Source organism: Pelodiscus sinensis, chromosome 5 (assembly GCF_052426305.1).
Source record: "Pelodiscus sinensis isolate ZL-2025 chromosome 5, ASM5242630v1, whole genome shotgun sequence".
Classification (NCBI taxonomy): domain Eukaryota; kingdom Metazoa; phylum Chordata; order Testudines; family Trionychidae; genus Pelodiscus; species Pelodiscus sinensis.
In genome coordinates this window covers 103821313-103844741 of record NC_143056.1, presented here as the reverse complement: position 1 = coordinate 103844741, position 23429 = coordinate 103821313, and the positions used below count along the sequence as shown (strand labels likewise).

Here is a 23429-nt window from a genome sequence, read left to right as displayed (position 1 = left end):
GGAGTCAAGCAGACACCAAAAAAATCTGAACGGTTCTGCATTTGATTGAGGTAACCCAGAACAACCAGTAATTTGCACATTTCTAGATAGTTCCAATCTTTTCATTTATTTTTAGAAAAGGGAAACAAACAACAACAACAAAAAGATTACCTAACCCTAACCCCTCACTCTCACCTTAACCCAAAGTCAGGAATTTATTTGCTGAGTCATGAAACTGCAAAGAGTGAAATGTTTGTGCTGAGCAATGTTTTTTGCTGAGTCCTGAAAATTCAGGACCATGGCTTTTTGTTGACTCATTAAAATACTGAGTTGTGACATTTTTGCAGAGCTGTGAAAATGCTGAGTCATTAATATTTTTTCTTGTAATATCTGATTAAATACCTTCCCTATTTAGTTGAATTATGCAGTATAAATTTTGGGAAAATAAAACAACTTTCTTTTGAATTACAAAAATTAACTGAAACTATAGCTAACCCTAACATAGAACAACAGAGTAACTCAGTAGCATATGTTTCATCTGAGGATCTTATTAAACTATTCACTTTAAACATTTTATGGGAAGTTCTCACAACATATGTAATACTCAGGATTACTTGGTCTAAAGTTAAAGCTACATGAGTGTAGCTTCACATATCAAAGGTGAAAATAGATAAAAGAGCACAGATGGTATATATGTAAGATAGGACATGTCTAGATTACATCCCTCTTTAGAAAGAGGGATGTAATTAGACATATAGAAATTGCAAATGAAGTCGGGATTTAAATTTCCCATGCTTCATTTGCATAAAGGCAGCCACGCATTCTTTTGAAAAAGGGCTTTTCGAAAGTAAAACCACCATCTAGATGGGGTTCTTTCTCCTCAGGAGTACGTGATCCTTCAAAAAAGGTTTTGGGGGTTTTTTTCTGAAAAAACCCTGTCTAGATGGCGGTTTTACTTTTGAAAAGCCCTTTTACTAAAGAATGCGCGGCCGCCATTATGCAATTGAAGCATGGGAAATTTAAATCCTGGCCTCATTTGCAATTTCGATCTGTCTAATTTACATCCCACTTTTGAAAGAGGGATGTAGTCTAGACATGGTCATATTGTGAGGAAAGGCCCAGTGTGAATGCTGAACTGAATAAATTAAAACTTTATCGCTATAATTTGAAGTATATTCCTTTCCCTTCAGCCTACTATCATTGAATAAAGCAGTTTTTAAATGAAAAATCATTTTGAGAAAATATAATGAATGTGTCTATACAGACACTATTTATTTATTCACCTATGTAGCACTAATACCCTTCTCAGCTAGAATTTCTCCTGTCTTGTTCTTTCTACAGCTATTCTTTTTTTTTTTGTTTCCTAACTTTGGCTTCACTAACTGTGTTCCAGAAACTATATTATCTGAATCACCTTTCACTTTAAAGAAATAGGATGAATTAAGTAGCATCTGAATGTATTTCACCTCATCTGATTTTTGAGATTGGGCGAACACATGATTTTCCCTTTCCTCCTCAAACACTGGACCAGCAGGATCATTTTCTATATGACACACAGGCTCTAATGTGTGTTTGGAAGATACATAAACACCATCACCTGCACCCTTGAAGGACAATCTTCCTGCATTCTCAACACTTGATCTAATTCGGTAAGGCAAACTGAGGTCCAGTGGTTGTTCATGGCAATTTGTAAATCTCTCTTTCATTATTAAAGAGGAAGCAAGTGCTGGAGAGCTGAAAAAGTCTTCTGTCTGAATTGCACACTCTCTCGTTGATGACTTTCTACCCCTACTTGGTGTCAAACCGCATTGAGAAAATTCACTGCATTCATCACATGTTTCTCTGTTCAAAGACATCTGACAAAGTTCCAAAGTATCTGTAGAGTTTCTTTGTTTAAAACTTCTTTCTACACTGGCATCTTTAGCATGGCTTTGACTGTAAAGGGATAAGTAGGTATTGCCATTATTGGGAATCTGCACTGGTAAAAAAGACTTCTGAGTTATAAAAAGCTCTTGACTAAGATCAACGCTGCTGCATATTGCTTCAGTTTTTGAGTTCATATGAGAAGCTGCCTTATCCCTCAGGGTTTCCACATTGAATTCATCTTCTGAGTCATAAGTTTTAATCTCCAGAGCTGCTGGACTAGATGACAAAAGAGGCTCTGTGCTACTAGTGCAGCTGTTTATTTCAGTAGTGTTGGTGCCTAGAAAACAGCCAACAGGGACTTCCTTATCCAATTTCCTACGCTTTTTAAAACCTGCTATGATTCCACCACTAAAATAGTGCACAGTAGAATCAAGACCTTCACTGTTGCAAGCCATCTGAGACCATGAACTGTTTCTACAACTTAATTCATTATGTTTACCATTCTCAGTTGCAAAAGAATTATGTGATGAAGGAAGGCAGAGACATTTTTGTTTGCCCTGAGTATTACTCTTCTGCACTGTTCTAGAATTTTTATAATATTGTTTGTGATTTACCTCTCTAGAGTTCTCTTCATTACCATCAACTACTACTTTATCCTGAAGACGCTTTATTTTCTTTGCTTTTTTTTCAACAAAAGGCCAAGGGATAATAGAGTTTTGCTTCTTGCAAAAATCTCTTTTTGTTGATTCCAAATGACTTTTTGCTGTAGTATGTTTATTCTTTTTAAGACTAACATCATTAGCAGTGTTTTCTTCACATAAATGCACATTTCCCTTTCCATTGCAGAGATCAGGCTTATTTTTCTTTTCAGTTTCCCGTGTCTTCCATTCCCTTCCATGCTTTTTGGATTTGCCTTTCACTTTGCTATGACCTTTTTTGGGCGTTTCTATGTAATCCAGATAGCTTCCAAACTGATATAAAAGTTTAATTTCCTCAGCTGGTTCAAACTGTGTAAGCTAAAGAAAAAATATTCAGTATATAAGTAATGTAGCAAACTTATTCGATATACTGTAACCTATAAAACTGTGTTAATACAAGAGCAACGCTGAGTCCTGTGGCACCTTATAGACTAACAGACTGATTGGAACTTAAGCTTCCGTGGGCAAAGACCCACTTCATCTACATCTGATGAAGTGGGTCTTTGCCCATGAAAGCTTATGCTTCGATCAATCTGTTAGTCTACAAGGTGCCACAGGGCTCTTTGTCGCTTTTGAAGATTCAGACTAACACGGCTACCCCTCTGATACTTAATACAAGAGCACATATTAGCTAGTCTTCATCATTCAAACACACCACACTCAAGTGTGTACTAAGTTCTATAAATCTACAATAGACATTGGAAAAGTCCAGTGTGACTTGTTGCTCTCAAATTTGCAACTTTGCAAAAATATATTTTTTCATATGTCCTGACAGGTGTGTATAAAATATTAAATTCAAGGAAGCTATATTAATGCACTGTTAATTTGCTCACAATTAACATCTTGAAATGGCTCTGGTTTGGGTAGTTCTTTGGAACATATGCATCGATGCTGCAGCCAGGAAAAATCAATAATATAGTAATTTACTGAGGAAAATATTATAAAGAGCATTATTTTATTGCAATGATATAACCAAGAATCTCAAGGTGGAATAGTGAAACAGCAGAAATCAGGGTCAGTTTAAGTTAAAACTAAGAGGCTGCAGCCTGTAATGTGTAATGGGGAATCTGAAACTCTCCCTTTTTCCCAGAGTTAAGCACAGCTAGAAGACAGGCAAAACAAACAAAAAATGTCAGAACTTTATCTTCTTACAGCAAATATATTCCTCTGATTTGTGGTGTGGTATCTGTCTGATATTCTGGAGGTTGGCAATCACTCTCTTAGGGAAGCCTTCCCACAGATTTTTTTTAAACTAATATTAGGATCTGAATATAAGATTTTCCCTGCATATGACAGAAAGCCTTAAATACCAAAAAGAGTATCATGACCTCTTGCACTTCTCATATAAAACGGGATACAAGTGAAGCTTTGCAACACCTGCATCTGTCAGAAAATAAAGAGGAAAGGAGAGGGGAGTGGCCTAGGCAAGGGATGGCTACAGAGATCCATCCTGAGACATTTCAGAGCTACAAGCCCCCTGGCTTCATTCCTGTCCCCTTACAGAGCCTGGGCTACAAACGGCTTTCACTCCCCAGGTTACGGGGCTCAGAGTTTGTTTCTGACAGCCAGGATAAGTTAAAGCAGAATTCAGCTGCCATGGTCTCTATGCGCAATGTGGGTATGACTATACTGCAATATAAGCACAGGGTTTGAACTCAATCTCAAGCCTAACTCCCCCTCTCTATCCATCTCCATCCAAATCACACTGACCCTGGGCCCCAAGCTTGATCCTGGGGGGAGTTGGTTTGAGTCTGAGTTAAGTTGGAAATCAGGGTTAAGAACATAAGAACGGCCGTACTCGATCAGACCAAAGGTCCATCTAGCCCAGTGGCCTGTCTGCTGACAGTGGCCAGCACCAGGTGCCCCAGAAGGGGTGGACCGAAGACAATGATCAAGCAATTTGTCTCCTGCCATCCCTCTCCAGCCTCTGACAAACAGAGGCCAAGGACACCATTTTATCCCCTGGCTAATAGCCTTTTATGGACCTAACTTCCATGAAATTACCTAGCTTCTCTTTAAATTCTATTATAGTCCTAGCCTTCGCAGCCTCCTCTGGCAAGGAGTTCCACAGGTTGACTACATACTGTGTGAAGAAGAACTTTCTTTTATTAGTTTTAAATCTGCTACCCATTAATTTCATTTGGTGTCCTCTAGTTCTTCTATTTAGGGAACTAATAAATAACTTTTGTCGGCCCCCTCCACACCACTCATGATTTTATATACCTCTATCATATCCCCCCTCAGTCTCCTCTTTTCTAAGCTGAAAAGTCCCAGTCGCTTTAACTTCTCCTCATATGGGACCGGTTCCAAACCCCTAATCATTTTAGTTGCCCTTTTCTGAACCCTTTCCAAGGCCAAAATATCTTTTTTGAGGTGAGGAGACCACATCTGTACACAGTATTCAAGATGTGGGCGTACCATAGTTTTATACAGGGGCAGTAAGATATTCTGGGTCTTATTTTCTATCCCTTTCTTAATAATTCCTAGCATCCTATTTGCCTTTTTGACCGCCGCTGCACACTGCATGAAAGTTCTCAGAGAACTGTCCACGATAACTCCAAGATCTCTTTCCTGATTTGTCGTAGCCAAATTAGCCCCCATCATACTGTACGTATAGTTGGGGTTATTTTTCCCGAGGTGCATTACTTTACACTTATCCACATTAAATTTCATTTGCCATTTTGTTGCCCAATCACTCAGTTTGGTGAGATCTTCTTGGAGTCCCTCACAGTCTGCTTCTGTCTTGACTATCCTAAACAGTTTGGTATCATCTGCAAACTTTACTACCTCACTGCTTACCCCTTTCTCCAGATCATTTATAAATAAGTTGAAAAGGATTGGTCCCAGGACTGACCCTTGGGGTACACCACTAGTTACCCCTCTCCAATCTGAAAATTTACCATTTATTCCTACTCTGTTTCCTATCTTTTAACCAGTTCTCAATCCAAGAAAGGACCTTCCCTCTTATCCCATGGCCATGTAATTTACACAAGAGCCTTTGGTGAGGGACCTTGTCAAAGGCTTTCTGAAAATCCAAGTATACTATATCTACTGGATCTCAAGTTCAAGCTCTGTTACTTTGCAGTGTGGATTAGGGACGTGAAGGATTAGTCGACTATACGATAAGCAAATGCTTATCAGTTAGACGACACGTTAGTCGCCTATCAGAAAGAGGCAGCAAGGGGTGGGAGGGAAGGAGGAGGTGCTTCAAAGCGGCAGTGCCACATGAAGCCCAGGTGCTGCTGCTTCGAAATACTGTGCAGCCCAGGGTCAGCTGGGGACTCCTCCGCTAACCCTAGGCTCCATGCAGTACTGCCAATTTGAAATGCCTCGGCTCCCTGCAACGCTTTCACCTTTTAAGTGTAATAACAGCCCTGCGGCTGTTGCTACACTTCAAAGGGGGAAGCGCTTTTATTGACTAATTGAAGAGTCGATGCAAATTGCATCGACTATTTGATTAGTCAATTAATCTAAATGTTACATCCCGTGTGGACACAGCCATATAGGATTTGTAGGGAGTCTGCCAAAAGTATTCCACAATCCTACAGCCAACTGTTTTTGTCCTCTGGACAGCCAAGTTTGACAGACAGTCAAGTTTTCCCACACTGTACCATGAACAGAGGACTAGTGCAGATATTTTGGGAGGCTCTAGGATGGGGTGGGCAATAATTTTTGACCAGGGGCCACTTCAAGGGATGGGGCCTCAGGTGGAAGGGGCGGGGCCAGGACACTTCTGTGCTTCCCCACCCAGACCCTGATTGATCTGGGTGTGGGGGAGCATTCAAAGTCTTTGCCTCCCAGAGAAAACCACCAGCTGTTCTGGATAGCTGGTGGTTCCCTCTAGGTACATGTGCCCTTGGCGGTGGGAGGAGGCTTCACATGCTCCCCCCTGCTGTGCCCAGGTCAGTCAGGGCCTGGAGAGGGGGAGCACGTGAAGTCTATTGCTCCCTGCCCCCACCCTGCAAGGAAGCACTGCACTTAGAGTCAACCACCAGCTGAGAAGCATCTGGCAGTTGACTTTAAGTGCTGAGCCCCTTGTAGGGCAGGAGGAGACTTCACATGCTCCCCCTGTGTACAGCCGTGATTGGCCTGGGGGCAGGGGAAAGTGTGCGGAGTCTCCTCCTGCCCTGCCCCCATCTGCAAGGAGTGTGCGGTGCTTAGAAGAGCTGTGCCCCTCGCAGGACAGGAGAAGACTTTGCACGCTTCCCCCCGCACCCCAGGCCAATTAGGGCTTAGGGTCAGGGGGAGCGTGCGAAGTCTCCCCCTGCCCTGCCAGGAGCACGCGGCACTGAACTCTCCCTGCAGGGCAGGAAGAGACTTCATGCACTCTCCCCTGCCCTCAGGCCCTGATTGGCCTGGGGGAGAAGCAGGGCCTCCGTGGGCTGGATCAACTTGCTTGGCAGGCTAGATCTGGCCTGTGGAGGCCCTTTTGCCCACCTGTTCTAGGAAGACTGGGATATGGGTGGTTGAACTCAAGCTTGCACAATGCAGTATAAACACTTGAGCCCAAGGCACCAATAATTCCTAACCTGGTATTACAAATGAGCATAGATATTCAAGCCATAGATTAATGAGGCCAGGATCTGATAAGTCAAGTTCTACATTCTCTGAGCTTACACTAGTGTAGAGAAACCCTGTGACAGCTGGGGTACCAGGGAAACCTTCATCATGCAACCACAGGCATGCCTCTGCTGCAAACAGAAATATCCCTGCAGTTAGTCAATACCAATGAACTTCCCTCTAGTTCTTGAAGGTAAATTCTGAATGGAGCTGTTCCTTTGAAATCACAATTTAGAAGAAGCTCTTACTGGAAATAAGAAAAGTCTGAATCCAGTGTGGATAGTCTTCTCCGTCCAGGTAAAAGACTCAAGCTTATGTCTGCACTGAAAGGGCCAGATTAAAAGCTGGGACCAAAATCAGAGGTGATGTGTAAGTGTGTATGAGCATAATTTAGGTGCAAACCACACTACACGGTGATTGTAAGGAGAGCTATTAGCACAGAATAAAACATTAAAATAGTCATCAACAATAAAACTTCCTGCACATTACAAAGTCAACACCCTTTCCCCAGTCCTCCAATAAAAACACTACCACCACCACACCTGCTCTCCAGGGGCATCTTCCTGCAAAGATGGTGATGATAAACAAGGGCAGCACTTGTATTTCTTTTTGTTTATTTTGCCTTTTGGAGCCATTTGGTTCATCCAACACGTATATTCTAGAAATTTATAAAAGTTATTTAGAAAAAAGTTATTCGTGTTTTACATTTATGTAAACAAATATGCCTTTTACTAGAAATATATTCTAAAACACTTACATCATTTAGTACCTCATCTTGCAGCCCTTACTCCAAGGGCTGAGTTGGCAGAGTAAAGACTGCAAGATGGTGCCTGTAGGATAAAAATGTTGAATTACAGGAAAAAGCAGCAGAAATCTGGGAGAGAGTTTTGAAGAGCCCCTTAAACTACATATTGCTTGTACTGTAACTTAAGAGACAGGAGTCATAAGTCCTCTTTTGAATCAAATCAACAGGGCACAAAACATTACATCTGACATCTTTCAACCATGCTATCTTGTCAGTCTTTTAAAATATTCTGGAAAAAAACTGCAGATGAGGAGTGAATCAGTCTGTATCAGGAGTAAGGAACCTTTATTGGGTTGGGGGCCACTGACCTACAGAAAAATCAGTTGAGGACCCCACGCGTGAGAAGCAAAAAAAAAAAAAAGTCGAAATAAACCCTCACTGATGTGGCCTCTGACTGAGGAGAAAGACACTCCTCACATTCCCTCCACACTCCAGAGCCTAGTTGGGCCCCGGATAGTAGATTTCATATGCTCCAGCCCTCTGGTGGGGCGGCAGAGATCTAGAGCATTAGTGCAGGCTTCCCGATGCTGGGGGGAACCCTGAGCCTCAGGGGCCAGATCCAGGCAAGCCAGGGCCATATCTAGCCCGTGGGCCTTATATTTCCCACTCCTAGTCTCTATCTACCCATTTTAAAACATTTGCCATGTGTCAGTTTCAGTAGTAGCAGCAGCTGCTATAGGAAGGGGGGGGAGGTATTTTAAAAACTGTAAATAGGTCAATCAGCTCCCCCTGCTGCTACTATAGGAAGAGCTTCTACCAATGTCATGTAAAAAACCCATCAATTGTAGACAAGGACTTCGAGAATAAAGGATGCTATGGCCTTTCAGTTAATAGCTCATTGCAAGATGAGTACAAAGCCAGTAAAAACCTCCAGCTCTTGTCTTGGATTACTGTTACATCCACAGGCAGGGAGTTATATGGGCTCATGTTGCTCTGACTTCAGGAACATACTGGGCCTGTGCTCCATCAAAACTCGCTGCCTGACCCTGCATCTCCCAGCCTCTCTGCACACTCCCCCGATGTTTCCCCTGCCTGCTGTCCCTGTGTGATTTTAACACCCCTGGGGGAGTCCCACTGCCACAACTGGTAATGAAGCAGAGTTAGAGTGGCTTCTGGCAGCTTGCTCACCCCAATGGCCTATATGTGTACCCCTGGGGAGAGCAGGGTCTCCATGCTGTGTGCTAGCCAGTGCATGGTACAGAGACCCCATCTCCTCCACTCCTAGCTGCAGGGGCACCCCTCCTGGCAGCCATGGTAAGCGAGCCACCAGAAGGTCCTCTAAGCCCACTGCACTACCAGTGGGCCTCCCGAGCATTTTAACTTGCCCAGAGATGCAAGGAGGGATTGGGGGACATCCAGAGGGAGCATGTGGGGCAGCAGCACCTGGAGACCACTCCACCCCTAGGACAAAGCAAGTAAAAACTCCAGCTTGCTTTGGGTTACTGTTACATCCAAACATCCATTGCTCCCAGGTAAATGTAGCTCTCACCATCCACTCCCCTCACTGCCCTCCTTGTGAACCACACTCCCTCAGGAGCCTGTACCCTCTCCTTCCACTAGGGATGTTAGCTATCCTGTAACCACATGAAATCTTAGTATTTACACAACTATTCGAGTCCCCGGGAGTGAGACCAGCAGCCAGTGCACCCCCAGCGCTCCACGGACAAAGGCTGCTTTACCGTAGCATCCTCTGCCCCGCAGCAGCATGGGGGGAGAGGGCTGCAGGTGGCACTGCAGAGCCTGTGCTGGTGTTGCTGCCTTGAAAGTCAGCTTCCCATGCTTATCAGCTCCAGCCTACCCCCCAGCCCAACGCTGTCTCTCTATCAGAGGCAGCAGCAGAGGGCAGGCAGATTAGGTTCTCTTGGGGAGCCTGCTTAAAGCCAGAGAGCTCCTCACAGGCACCAGCCCTGACTCCTCCACTCTAGCTGCCTCTTATACGGAAGCAGCAAGGGGAGAGATGCATATAGTTGACAGGGTTAACCAATAAGCCTTATCTTATCATTTAATCATACATTGACATCCCTACCTTCCATCCCCATTCCTACCCCAAAAATCCCTTCTATGTCCAGTCTTCAAACTTCCTCCTAGAGTTAGCACCCAGACTCCACTCCAGAGCCTGCATGCCACACCTCATCCTAAGCCCAAATACCCCCCACAGCCTGCCTCCTCCTTTTACCCCACTTTCCTGCAGCAGTAGAGCCTGCACCAACACTCAAAATCCCAGAGAGAGCCTGCACCCCTCCCACACCCAAACTTCCCCCCAAGGCCTTGGGGAGAGTGAGTGAGTGGGGATGGGGCAGGTTCTGGGCACCATCAAAACGTTTGCAAACATGCCACCCCGGGTACATCACAATCAGTTGCAGGAAAGGCTCGCGGCCAAACCTTCCATCAGACTGACCCGCATGTAACCAGGTGGGGAGAGGAGCCAGGGCTACGTCGTGCAGAGCAGGCCTGCGCGTCTGCAGGGATGCCAGCCAGCGGGACTCCGCCCCCTAACGGGGGCTGCAATATCAAGGGGGCTCTGCCCCCACTAGCGGAGCCTCCCCGGCCCCAGCGCACAGTACGGGCGAGCGTAACTAAGCCCCTTTCCAGGAACGCGGACCAGGTTTCAGGGCTACCTCCTCCCCCTGCCCGGGGGTCACACGGGGGGAGGGGGCGCTCTCCCCGCCCCACGGGGTGCGCACGTGCGGAGGGCACTGCACTCCGGGGCGCTCAGCCCCCGCCGCGTCCCACAGTACGCAGGGGGGGCCCAATCCCCGCTCCTCACCCAGCGGAGCGCGGGACAGCCGCCTACCCCGACGGACCCCTCGAGCTCCCTGCAGCCCGCCGCGTTTGAACGACGCCAGCGGCCCACAACCCCGCCCCGCGGTCACGAGACAGAGACACGTTCTAAGCAGGGCGGAGCAAAGGACAACGCCCCGGGAACTACCCCGCCCCTCCCGACACGGCCACGTGCTCGCGCGCTGCTGGAGGTCTGGGGTCTGTGTTCCTGCAGCGCGTGGCGGGACGCCTGGACTTCGTGCCTGCCTGCGCTCGCCACCTCCCAGAGCCCCGCTTTACGTGCACGTGCCACCGGCAGGGCCACTGCAGCCTTCCTTACCGGGCTATCTGTTCCCCGCCCCCGGTGTGCCGTCAGTAAAATGCCTGTCTGACTTCTCCCTACCTCTTCCACCAGCCTCAGGCACCCAGCTGTGGGGCCAAGGCGTTAACTTCCCTCCGCTCCCTGCTAGGAGAGGGCAGCTAATATGCCAGAAGGTGCTTTCGTGAACAGCATAGCCTCCAAATACCCTCCATTTGTGAACTTGTACTTGTGGAGTCAGTGACAAGTAGGAGCCAAGAAGAAGTTTGTACTTCTCCCACTACAAATTGGATTTGTTCCTACATTCGTCTTCGTCAGTGAGGCTACATCTACACTGGGGTGTTCTCACACAAAAACTCTTTTGCAGACGAGTTCTTCTGCAAAAACTCTTCCAGAAGAGAGCATCTACACTGGCATGTGCTTTTTTGGGCAAGAGATGTTCTTTTGTGCAAGAGCATCCAGGCCAGTGTAGACACTCCCTTGTGCAAGAAAGCTCTAATGGCCATTTTAACCATAGGGCTTTCTCGTGCAAGCAATTCATGTTGCCTGTCTATATTGGCCTCTTGCACAAGAACAGTTGCGCAAAAGGGCTTATTCCTGAGCGGTAGTGTTAGAGTTCTGGTGCAAGAAGCCTTGATTTCGTACATTAGAACGTCAGTTTACTTGTGCAAGAACACATGGCCAGTATAGACAGGCAGCAAGTTTTTACGCAAGAGCAGCTGCTTTTTGCGCACGATCACGCCAGTGTAGGGACAGCCTGAGCATTTCACCAGCATCTCAATAGCTTAGGTACCAGCTACTATTTTTGCTCCTCTCCTTTGCACCATAGAAGATTGAAGGGCCAATTTCTAGGTGCATAAACTTTCATTAACACAAACGGGATTGTCATGGGCGCATTAAGAAGTTAATACAGCTCAAAATGTGTCAAAACACTAGAAATTGTGTTGTAGTTTTGAGTACATGGCACAAAGGAAAAAAGATTGCAATATGAATGAAGAAATCTTCACTCCTGCAAATCCTTATCAGGAATTTTATTTCCCTCAAATATTTGCAATGTAGTTGTACTCCCAAAGGCTAATGCTTTCATGGAAAAGAAAATTAACCTATTTGTTCAATATCAGAATTAGTATCAGACTTAGAGATGTAAAGGGTTAACTGGTTACCCGTTAAGCATGCAACTTACTGGTTTGCTTACTGGGGTAACTGGGGGGAGGAGGCTGCCTGGCTGGAATAGCCCACAGCATGGTGAGGATCATGGTTAACCAGTTAAATATTTTGTTTAACTATTAACTTTTTAACTGGGATTTTACAAAACTGACATGAAGTAATAAAGTTAGCATAACTTCAATATATCCTAAACTAATAATATACTGTTGGTGAAGTAATGATTAATAAGTAATTAATTCCACCCTAAGACTGGCTGAAATGCAAAAAGCCTGTGCATGTAACTAAGAATGGAAAAGGGTTTACAAACTCATTAAAAGTTTGGTGGAAAACAATATTTAAAAGAAGTGTGTTACTACTGGCTTTAGAAAAAATCTATAAAGTTTAATTCCTTTTATAAGGACATGTTCTTTTGGTAGTACAAGCTTAATCACAAAGGTATCATTTTTACATATCTTTTTGTCATTCTTAATTGTCCCCCTTTTAGCTTTATATTAAGGAAAGACAGTAGTTTCTCTTTAGTAAAGTCAAGGCTACAATGAGCTTTCCATTTAGAGCTTGGTTTGCCAGCACTCTATCCTGTTCTAAATCTCTCTAAAAAAAAAAAAATTATGCCTCCAATTTTACATGTAGATCTTCAGCCAGTGGACATTTTAGCAGGAAATTTTAAGTGGAATCAGACAAGCCATATATCAGGTATGGAACTTATCAAAATATAGATGTACTTTAATTATACTAATTGCAAATATTTATATTCCAACTCTTGGGTCTCAGCTCAGTGGAGTGAGATTAAACCAGTAAGGACATGACTACACTACAGCACTAATTCAAACTAAGCTAATTTGAATTAGCGCAGCTAGACTTAAAAACTAGTTCGAATTAGCGTTTTGCTAATTCGAACTAGCATGTCCACACAGAGTGGACCCTGAACAGAGGTTAAGGATGGCCGGAAGCAGTGCCGGCAGGACATCAGAGGAGGACTTAGAGCATGGAGATGCTGTCTCAGGCTAGCCGAGGGCTGTGCTTAAAGGGACCCGACCCCCACCCCGGACAGACAGTTCTCAGGGTTCCCCGCTTGCAAAGCAGTCCTGGCTTGGAGTGCCCTGAGTGCCCACACGCGGAACATCACAGCACTCGGCCATCACCCCGGCTGCACTTGCCACAGGCTGCCATCCGCGGGGAGGGGGTAATTGGGGGGCTGCAGGAGAACTTCCACCCCGAGAAGCCCGCAGAGCCAGCCCAGTCCTCCCCATCGGGGGCTCGTACCCCATTCCTCCCTCACCTCCTTCCACTTACCCCTCCCTAGCCCCCCTTCCTGATGTACAAAATAAAGAAAACGTGTGTTCAAAAATAGAAACTCTCTTTATTGAACAAAACTGGGGGAGACTGGGAAAAAGAGGTGGGAGAGGGGAAGAGAGAGGGTGGGAGAGGGGAGGGCAACTAAAATGATCAGGGGTTTGGAACAACTCCCATATGAAGAGAGGCTAAAGAGACTGGGACTTTTCAGCTTAGAGAAGAGGATACGGAGGGGGGATATGATAGAGGTCTATAAAAGCACGAGTGGTGTGGAGAGGGTGCATAAAGAAAAGTTCTCCATTAGTTCCATAATAGAAGGACTAGAGGACACCAAAGGAAAGGAATGGGTAGCAGGCTTCAAACTAGTAACAGAAAGTTCTTCTTCACAAAGCAAAGAGTCAACCTGTGGAACTCCTTGCTGCAGGAGGCTGTGAAGGCTACAACTAGAACAGAGTTTAAAGAGAAGTTAGATCAAGTCATGAAGGTTGGGTCCGTGGAGTGGTATTAGCCAGGGGGTAGAAATGGTGTCCGTGCCCAAAGTTTGTGGAAGGCTGGAGATGGATGGCACGAGACAAATGGCTTGGTCACTGTCTTTGGTCCATCCCCTCCAGGATATCTAGGGTTGGCTACTGTCGGCAGACAGGCTACTGGACTAGATGGACCTTTGGTCTGACCCAGTACGGCCATTCTAAGCTCAGGGCTCATGGTCGGGGGTCTCAGTGGACCACCTTGATTTTCATGCAAACCTGCTCCTGGGTGGCCAGGCTGGCAGCTCTCCTGCCCTAGATGGCCACTTTCCTGTGCCTAGTGCGGAGTTCGTGGATGAGGTCCACGATGTCTGCACTAGACCAGGTGGGTGCCCACCGCTTCCGGTCCTGGCCAGGCTCCCAAGAGCTGCCAGCCTGGTCCCGGGAAGAGGCGGAGGGCTGGGGGGTATCGGGTGGCTGGCTCATGGCGTGCCAGGTGCAGGGTCTGCTGGCTGGGTGCTGGCAGGCTTGCACCTGGCACGGGCACGGGCACCGTAGCCAGCCCGTGCCCCTTTAAGGGCTCCGGGGCCGGGAGGGGGGCATACGAGTTTCCCTGGTGGTGCCCAGAGTGGCCACCAGGGAAAGCTGGGGAGGGCTAGCTTCCCACTAGTTTGAAATAAGGGGATACACAGCCCTTAATTGGAACTAGTAAGTTTGAACTAGGCTAACCTCGTGCAATGAGGTTTACCTAGTTCGAACTAAGCGCTCAACTAGTTCGAATTAAGTTCGAACTAGCGGAGCGCTGGTGTAGCGCCTATGATAGTTAATTTAAACTAAAGTCCTTTAGTTCGAATTAACTTTGTAGTGTAGACATACCCTAAGGTACTAAGAACCCCTTCGAAATTATGCCTTCAAAGAAGCAGAATTATAAGTAATTTTTCCTTTTCTAAAAATACCGTTTAGAAGGAATTTACTCTTTTCTCTTAGCTCAAGGATAGCCTGTTAAAGAGTTGAGACCCACAAGTTGAAAGCCATGTATGTCCAGAAATGGCATTATAGGCAAATAATGATTCTTTCTTCACTTTGTGAAAATTCTTCTAATGCTTTTTGACGTTGCATAACCAAAACTACACAAACAAAAGACCCTTCTGGCCTGACCTAGAAACTTATTTGTTTTATTGAAAGAGAAAAAGGATGATCATAGGCATGTGCACGGGCTGTGCCCATGCACACCCTAATGTCTCAGGCCGGCTAGAAGGGGATTTGTGATGAGGCGCCGCAGTCCCTCATTTTAAATTCCCTGCGGCCATCTACAGGGCACAGTGGGGCAGAGAGAGCGCATGCGCGGCATCCTCAAACGCCGTGCAACAGGTGAGAGGGGAGACGCCCGGGCGTGGTGTGATGTCAGATCCAGGACTTTAGAACCACGCTGCCCAGCTCCAGAGGCAGCTGGGGCCTGACTACACACGCTGGCCCGAGCTATTTTTGCGGCTCAGGCCCCTGCCCTGCCCCGCCCCAGCAGCAGCACAGCGCAGCCCCCCTGAGGTGCCCCCGCCCGGCCCGGCAGCACCGCGTGGTGCCCCTGAGGCGCCCCGGGCTATGGCCTGGCCGGCCTGTAGTTTGGGCCGACTCTGACTCCAGCCCCGCAAGCTGAAAGGCAGAAGCCAAAGGTAAGGTAAGGGAGGTGATGGGGGGGAAAAATAAGAGGAAGGAGTGGGAGTGGTAGGGGGCAGGTCAGCAGAAGAAAGGGGAAGGCACCAAGGGACAGGGTAGAGGAGACACAAATGCCAGGGGGCCAAGTGGAGACAATGAGGAAAAGGGCAGGAGGGGAGGTGTCAGTGGGAGGGGGACAGGGTGATGCTGGGAGAGGAGAGGGTAAGGGCATTGGGGGTTAGAGGGGAGAGGGGGAGGTGCTGGGAGAAGGCTTGAAAGAAGGGATGGGCATGAGGAAGGCAGGGATGGAGCAAGTCATGTGTGAGGGCACAAAGAGGCATGAGGGGACTGGGGGCAGAGGGTGGTGAGGGGGAGGGCATCAAGGAAAAAGAGGGCAAAGGGGGCACGGACAGTGAGAGAAGGGGGAGGCACCAGGAGGTGTAGGGCTCAGGGAAGGTGCAGGTGCCAGGGGATTCTGGGGGTGAAGCACAAGGGCAGAGACCTGCAGGGGAGCTGATGGAGCAAAGGGAGGAGACATGGCAGCAGAGGGAAAAGGTAGAGGTTTGAGGTGTGTATTAATAATTTGGGTACCACAGTGGCACATCGAAACAAGCCACATTAACTCAGTACTGGTGCACAACACAAAATTAATTCTGCTCATGGGAGGAAACTCTTGGAGGGAACACTTCCCCCAGCCTCTCCGCTCCGAGTTAATGTCACACACGTTAGGTTAATGCAATTGCAGGATAGTTGCATGAGAGGGGGTTGGCGGGGGCCAAATTAATCCCTATTGGTAGGAAGATGGTAGGAAAAGTCCAGGGGTGGGGAGTCACATGACATCTTTTGCTTCTGGTCATGTGTCCATCTTGCCCTGAGAATGTTACCTCCAGAGGTGTAGCCAATGGGGCTCAGGGGTGTGGCCAATGGGGGTCAAAGTGCATTAAAAACATTCTTTGGGTGCACAGCCTAATTAAATGTGCTGCGCACACCTATGAGGATGATCCAGTGGTTAATATGTTTGCCTGACATTTGGGAGATCTGGATTTAACTTCTTGTACAGCCACCACTTCACACTGCTCCTGCAATGGGCCAACCTTGTCCCTGTGGGCCCTAGGCAGAGGGTCTCCATGTGTTGCCTCTGTCCTGAGCACTGACTTTGCAGGTCCCACTGGCTGAACTGCAGTCAGAGGGAGCTGCAGAGGTTAACTCCGGACAGCGATGCACAGAGTCCATCTGGTTTCCCATTCTAGGAGCCACTGGCAGAAAGATGTTAACTTCCAGGGGCCACCCAGGGGAAGCACCTCCCTCATCCTTACTCACACCAAAACTCCCTCCCAGAGCCTGCACCTCTCAGCACCTCCTGCAACCAGCTCTGAGCCCACGCTACACCTAAACTCCCTCCCAGAATTTGCATCTGCACCTCCTCCCCCACAGGCCAACCCCCTGTCTTAGCCTAGTGCCTGCACCCAAACTCCCTGCCAGAGCATAAACCCTTCCAGTCCAAGCCCAGAGCCTGTGCCCCCTTCTGCACCCCATCCCCTTGTCCCAACCTGGCGAGAGTGGGGGCAAGTGAGAATGAGAGGGAGGAGACGGATGGAGTGAGCAGGGGGTGTGACCTCAACGAAGGGGTATAGTGAGGGTTCTTGGGTTTGCATGATGACACAGTTCACAATTCTAGGAAGGCACCTTAGAATGCAATCCACAAAAGCCAGACCTCTGTGCTAGCAAAAGGAGTATATTGATGAGCCAAGTATGCCACACACCTTGTCTCTCTTGAACTAAGTAGCCCACTTAGACTTTGTGGATCTTGGTATTTTTTTTTAGACACCATGACACTCAGCATCACAATGCTTTTGTAGATCTCACTCTCTGCACCTCTGTTCCTCACCAGTAAAATGGGGATAATAATAGCACTTTCTTACCTCAGAGACATGATGGGAGCATAAATACATCAAAGCTTGTGCAATGCTACAGCAAATGGACCTGTGCAATAGCAGGGCAAGGAAGGAGAGGGACACTCCCTGCAATGGGAGGGCAGAGGGATAGGAAGGAAGAGGAATGGAGGTACTGACACTTGTAGGCTATATCTACACTGCAGGCTTCTTGCGCAAGAATGCCGGTTCTTGCGCAAAAACTTCCGTCACACACACGCATTCTTGCACAACTAAATGTACAGTAAAGCGTTGGAAAAGAGGGCTTCTTGCATAAGAGTTATTCCTCTCCCCATGAGGAATAAGCCCTCTAGTGCAAAAAGGCAGTGTGGACGGACAACAGGAGTTTCTTGCACAAGAAACCCTATGCCTAAAATGGCCATCAGCGCTTTCTTGTACAAGAGAGCATCCACACTGCCATGGATGCGCTTGCACAAAAGCACATCTCTCGCGCAAAAGCACATGGCAGTGTGGATGCGCTCTTGTGCAAGAATTTTTGCGCAGAAACTCCTGCGCAAAATAGTTATTGCGCAAGAAGCCTGCAGTGTAGACGTAGCCATTGTGTGTGTGCTGGGTCAGGTGTAGCACCTGGCTCTAGGCCAGGCCTGGGCAAAATATGGCCTGCTAAGCCACCAGATCTGGCCTGCGGAGGCAGCAGGGAGTCCCAGGTAGGCTCCCCAGCTTGGCCTGCAGCTCTGCGCACTGGACAGAAAAGCAGCTGCAGGGCTCCGTTTCTGTTTTGAAACTGGGAAGGGGGGAAGTTTTAGGAGCTGCCGCGCCCCCAGCACATTCCCATTGGCCGGTTTCTGGCAGAATCTAGCCAATGGGAGCTGCTTGTTAGAATAACAGGCAGCTAAGAAGAATCATGCCCCCTCACCTGGGCTCAGTTTCTTATGAAGCACATGGCCAGGCTGGCTAGGAATCTTTTTAAATCTGCTGGCACACAGGCTAGTTTGGCAGCTGACAAGTAAGTCTATTGGCCACAGCCTGCTTCTGGCACTCCAGCCCTTTCCTGTCCCAGCTCTCTTCCTTCCTCTCCCCCCCCCCCCCCCCCCGCTTCAACACTCAAATACCCAAACCTCTGACCCCTCTTACACCCAGGTCCCCTCCCAGATCTGGCACCCCAATCTCTTGCCCCAGATCAAAATCCCCTCCTACCCTAGGTCACATCCCAAACCTCTGAACTCCAGTCCCCTGCCCTAGGTCACAACCGCCTGCTTCATCCCAACTCCCTCCCAGACTCCAGTCTCCCTCCTGCACCCCAGTCCCTTACCCCAAGCTCCCTTCTGCACACAACCTCCATTTCAGACCCTGCATCTCCTCCATTAATATCATGGAAGAGTGCGGCCCTCGACCACTTTCCAAAATCTTGGAGTGGCCCCTGTCAAATATTATTGCCCACCCCTGCTGTAGGCTATGAAGGAGAGTCCTGGGGCTTTTTCCTTCTCCCAGGCCATTCCAGCCATCCCCCACACTAATCCTAGGTGCTGCAGTAGCCACTCCAGCTCCTTAGGGCCCTGCTCCCTAATCCAATATTGGCCCTATGGTGTCTTCTCCAGAACCACTACACTCTGTTTTCGTCTCCAGCCTCCCACCCCCTTCCCCAGCCGATGACAACTGCTCCAGCCTCTCTAGGCTCTGACCTATTACCTGGTCTCGCACCTGGGTCATGCAAGAGTTTACATAGATACAGCAGGGTCCCACCCCATATTTCCGTTGCATGAGTGCCACCCTCCTTCCACTGTCCCTGTGCTATACAGTGAATCCTCCACAGAATGCAGAGGTGATAAACTTTTTATACACTCTTTATACAATCTGTTTTTCTGTGAGGTGCTGCATGCTGGAGGAGCAGGGCCAGCTTTAGGAAGTGCGGGGCCCAATTCGAACAGTTTTGGCGGCCCTCCCCACCCCAGGATTTTTTGTTGAGGAAAAAAAAAAGGGACACCCACACTAGCAACCACAACCACATGCAAATATCACATCACAAGTAGATCTGATCAAAATGTATATCAATATAGTTGAACATTTAAAAAAAAAAAAAGCTATCCTTTATTATGCAAAATTTTACACAAAATTAAATCAGTTGCCTGCTGTGTAGGTCAAATATTTTCAATTGCAAACTATCCAATCTTTTCAATAAAGTTTAAAGTTTGAGTTTTAAAGCTACCAGAGAGCGTTGCAGTTTTCTGTTACATTGTTTTACTTTTTAAATAGCAAAAATGGAGTCTTTGTTAAGAAAATGTCAGTTCTGTGGTCAAATTCCAGTCCTTAGTGATTTCAGCACCAATGATTTCACTAGGTAATATGGTACCTCACTACCACCATTGCCTTCTTTGCACTGCCCTTCAACACACTGCCTGCATGTTGAGTCCAAGGTCAGTCTACACAAGATTTTATCAATGACTTTTGCTCAAGCGAGACAAGACAAGGACTCTCAATTGATTCTAGTCAGCTCTGCCTTTAAACACTGGGGGTGCGTCTAGACTGGCATGATTTTGCGGAAATACTTTTAACGGAAAAAAAGTGCTTTTGCGCAAAAGCATCCGTGGCCAGTCTAGACGCAATTTTGCGCAAGAAAGCCCCGATCGCCATTTTAGCCATCAGGGCTTTTTTGAAAAAAACAGTTCTTCCCTATCTACACTGGCCCTCTTGTGCAAGTATTCTTGCGCAAGAGGGCTTTTTCCTGAGCGGGAGCGTGAAAGTATTTGCGCAAGAAGCACTGATTTTATACATTACAAAGTCAGTGCTCTTGCGCAAATTCAAGCAGCCAGTGTAGACAGCTGGCAAGTTTTTGTGCAAAAGCAGCTGCTTTTGTGCAAAATCTTGCCAGTCTAGATGCACCCTGGATGTAAAGTGTCAGATATAATTGAGGACTCCCAAATAGACTCTACACCCCAGAAATAAAACCTGTTTCCATCTTCTGTGACTTTCAGCTAGATGTGACTCACTATCCTCTGCTTAGTGTTCAAGTTATGGTAAACCCTAAGCCAGGTCAGACAGCAGCAGCGGCGCAGGAGCCAGCAAACAGAGCGTAAACAGGGAAGTCTGAGTGGGAGTTCTGTTGGAGAAGTTTGTATTTGGTTTTGTATTTGTATTGTTTGTATGTGTAGAGGCTTGTAGGGTCAGTGTGCTGGGAGAGAAGCTGAGCCCTGATTAGGGGGCAGGGCTTCACTGATTAGGAGTCCTATAAAGGTAGCCTTCTAGTCAGGCAGCAGCACAGACAGCAGCAGCCAGCAAACAGAGCTGTAACCAGGGGAGTTTGAGTGGGAGTTCTGTTGGAGGAGTTTGGATTGTGGGACTTGTTTAGGGTTTGTTTTTGCTGTAGGGGGGTATTTTGGTTTGTTTTTGTTTTTGTGTTTGCCGGACTAACAGGATTTAGGTGAGAAGGCTGATTAACACAGAGATAGCAGTGGCCATTACCCAAGCAGTGGAGGACACAATGAGACTGAGTGGATGTGGCAGCTGTGGTATGTACATGATTCTGGAGGGGGTACCTGAAAGGAGTTTTGTTTGCATGAAGTGCTGCCTAATAGAACTGATGGAAGAAAAGATCTGAGGATTGGAGATGCAGGTGGAAACTCTGGTCGAGTTTAGAAGGGGGTTTGAGCAGATGATGGAGCAAAGGCACGAGGTGGCTGAAGGGGAAAGCTTAGACATGCAGACTGAAGCAGGATCAAAGGCCTCTGAGGGGGGACTGCTGGGCGAAGAAAATGGACAGTGGAAGCATGTGACTATGAGAACCAGGCAGAGGAAAAGATGGGCCAGTGAAGGAGAAATAGAGCTCAAGAACAGGTATGCGGAGTTGGAGAATGGAGAAGGGATACAGCAGGTGGCCACTGAAGGTGGAAAGGCAAGGAAAAAGAGAAGAGTGGCTAGTCTGATACATAAAGAGTCGATGGAGACAACACCAATAATGAGCACCAGGAGGATACAGGATGGGTTGAAGAAGATTACAATGGAAGACAGGAATGGAAAGGACTTGCAGCCAGAGGAAACAAGGGATAGACCAGAGAATCGCACTGTCACCAGGAAAAGGCAGGTCTATGTGATTGGGGACTCCTTATTGAGAAGAATAGACAGGAGTATAACCAGAGCTGATCCAGAGAACAGAAGGGTGTGCTGTCTGCCAGGTGCTAAGATACGAGATGTGGAACTGAGGTTGAAGAGGATCCTAAAGGGAGCGGGAAAGAATCCATTGAACATCCTTCATGTAGGAACAAATGACACGGCTAGATTCTCACTGGAACGAATCAAGGAAGACTATGCCAGGTTGGGGAGGACGCTTAAGGAAATCGAGGCTCAGGTGATTTTCAGTGGGATTCTGCCTGTTCCTAGAGAAGGGCAACAAAGGTGTGATAGGATTATGATGCTCAATAGGTGGCTCAGGCAGTAGTGCTATAAGGAGGGCTTTGGGATGTATGGCCACTGGGAGGCATTCACGGACAGAGGACTGTTCTCTCTGGATGGACTTCACCTAAGTAGGGAAGGAAACACATTTTTAGGATTGAGGCTGGCACAACTGATTAAGAGAGCTTTAAACTAGGAATTTGGGGGAGATGGTTGGGAGATGTCCAGGTAATCTCTACACCAGATTTTAGCATTGAGAGGGAGGAAAACGAAGTAAGAAAGGATATAGCCGGGGGTAGGAGAATGTACATAAGGAGGAAGGGCAGAGTGGATACTAGTCTAATAGGTCATATTGGAGGTAAAATGTCCATGCAAAATGTGGTAAAGAATGTGAGTGAGGTGAAACAGCAAAAATTAAGATGTTTGTACACCAATGCGAGGAGCCTAGGTAACAAAATGGAGCTATTGGTCCAGGAAGTGAAACCAGATATTATAGGAATAACAGGAATATAGGAAACATGGTGGAATACTAGGCATGACTGGAGTACAGGTATTGAAGGGTATGTGCTGCTTAGGAAAGACAGAAATAAAGCTAAAGGTGGTGGAGTAGCATTGTATATCCATGATGAGGTAGATTGCAAAGAATTAAAAGGTGAAGGAATGTAGAAGAGACAGATTGAGAGAGCCAGACGTGTACCCAGAAGCCTCCTGCTACGGGACAAGCCCAAGAAAGAAACCAACAGAACACCACTGGCCATCACCTACAGTCCCCAGCTAAAACCTCTCCAACGCATCATTAGTGATCTTCAACCCATCCTGGACAATGATCCCCCGCTTTCACAGGCCTTGGGAGGTAGGCCGGTCCTTGCCCACAGACAACCCGCCAACCTGAAGCATATTCTCACCAGCAACTACACACCACACCATAATAACTCGAACTCAGGAACCAATCCTTGCAACAAACCTCGGTGCCAACTCTGCCCACATATATACACCAGCAACACCATCACAGGACCTAACCAGATCAGCCATACTGTCACTGGTACATTCTCCTGCACATCCACCAACGTAATATATGCCATCATGTGCCAACAATGCCCCACTGCTATATACATCGGCCAAACAGGACAGTCCCTACGTAAAAGAATCAATGGACACAAATCTGATATTAGGAATGGCAACATACTAAAACCTGTAGGGGAACACTTCAATCTTCCTGGACACACAATTGCAGATCTAAAAGTAGCCATCCTGCAGCAAAAAAACTTCAGGACCAGACTTCAAAGAGAAACTGCTGAGCTACAGTTCATCTTTAAGTTTGACACAATCAACTCTGGATTAAACAAAGACTGTGAATGGCTCGCTAACTACAAAAGCAGCTTCTGTTCCCTTGGAATTCACACCTCCAGATCAGCTGCTAGAAGTGGGCCTCATCCTCCTTGATTGGATCACCTCATCATCTCCAGCCTGATCCTGGCCTGCATATTTATTCCTGCCTCTGGAAATTTCCACTACATGCATCTGACGAAGTGGGTCTTTGCCCACGAAAGCTTATGCTCCTACACTTCAGTTAGTCTATAAGGT

At 47.1% G+C, this 23429-nt stretch overlaps 1 protein-coding gene across 1 annotated transcript in view; it reads right to left on the bottom strand.

Moving 5' to 3' along the window:
* Nucleotides 1–820: 820 nt before the first annotated feature.
* LOC102457501 (uncharacterized) overlaps nucleotides 821–23429 on the bottom strand; it is a 40158-nt gene continuing 17549 nt past the window's right edge. The window contains 3 exon segments of the mRNA XM_075927896.2: nucleotides 821–1336; nucleotides 1338–2861; nucleotides 7646–7761. Of these exon segments, the coding sequence (XP_075784011.2) occupies nucleotides 1289–1336; nucleotides 1338–2861; nucleotides 7646–7761 (1688 nt within the window). The 3' untranslated portion in view covers nucleotides 821–1288.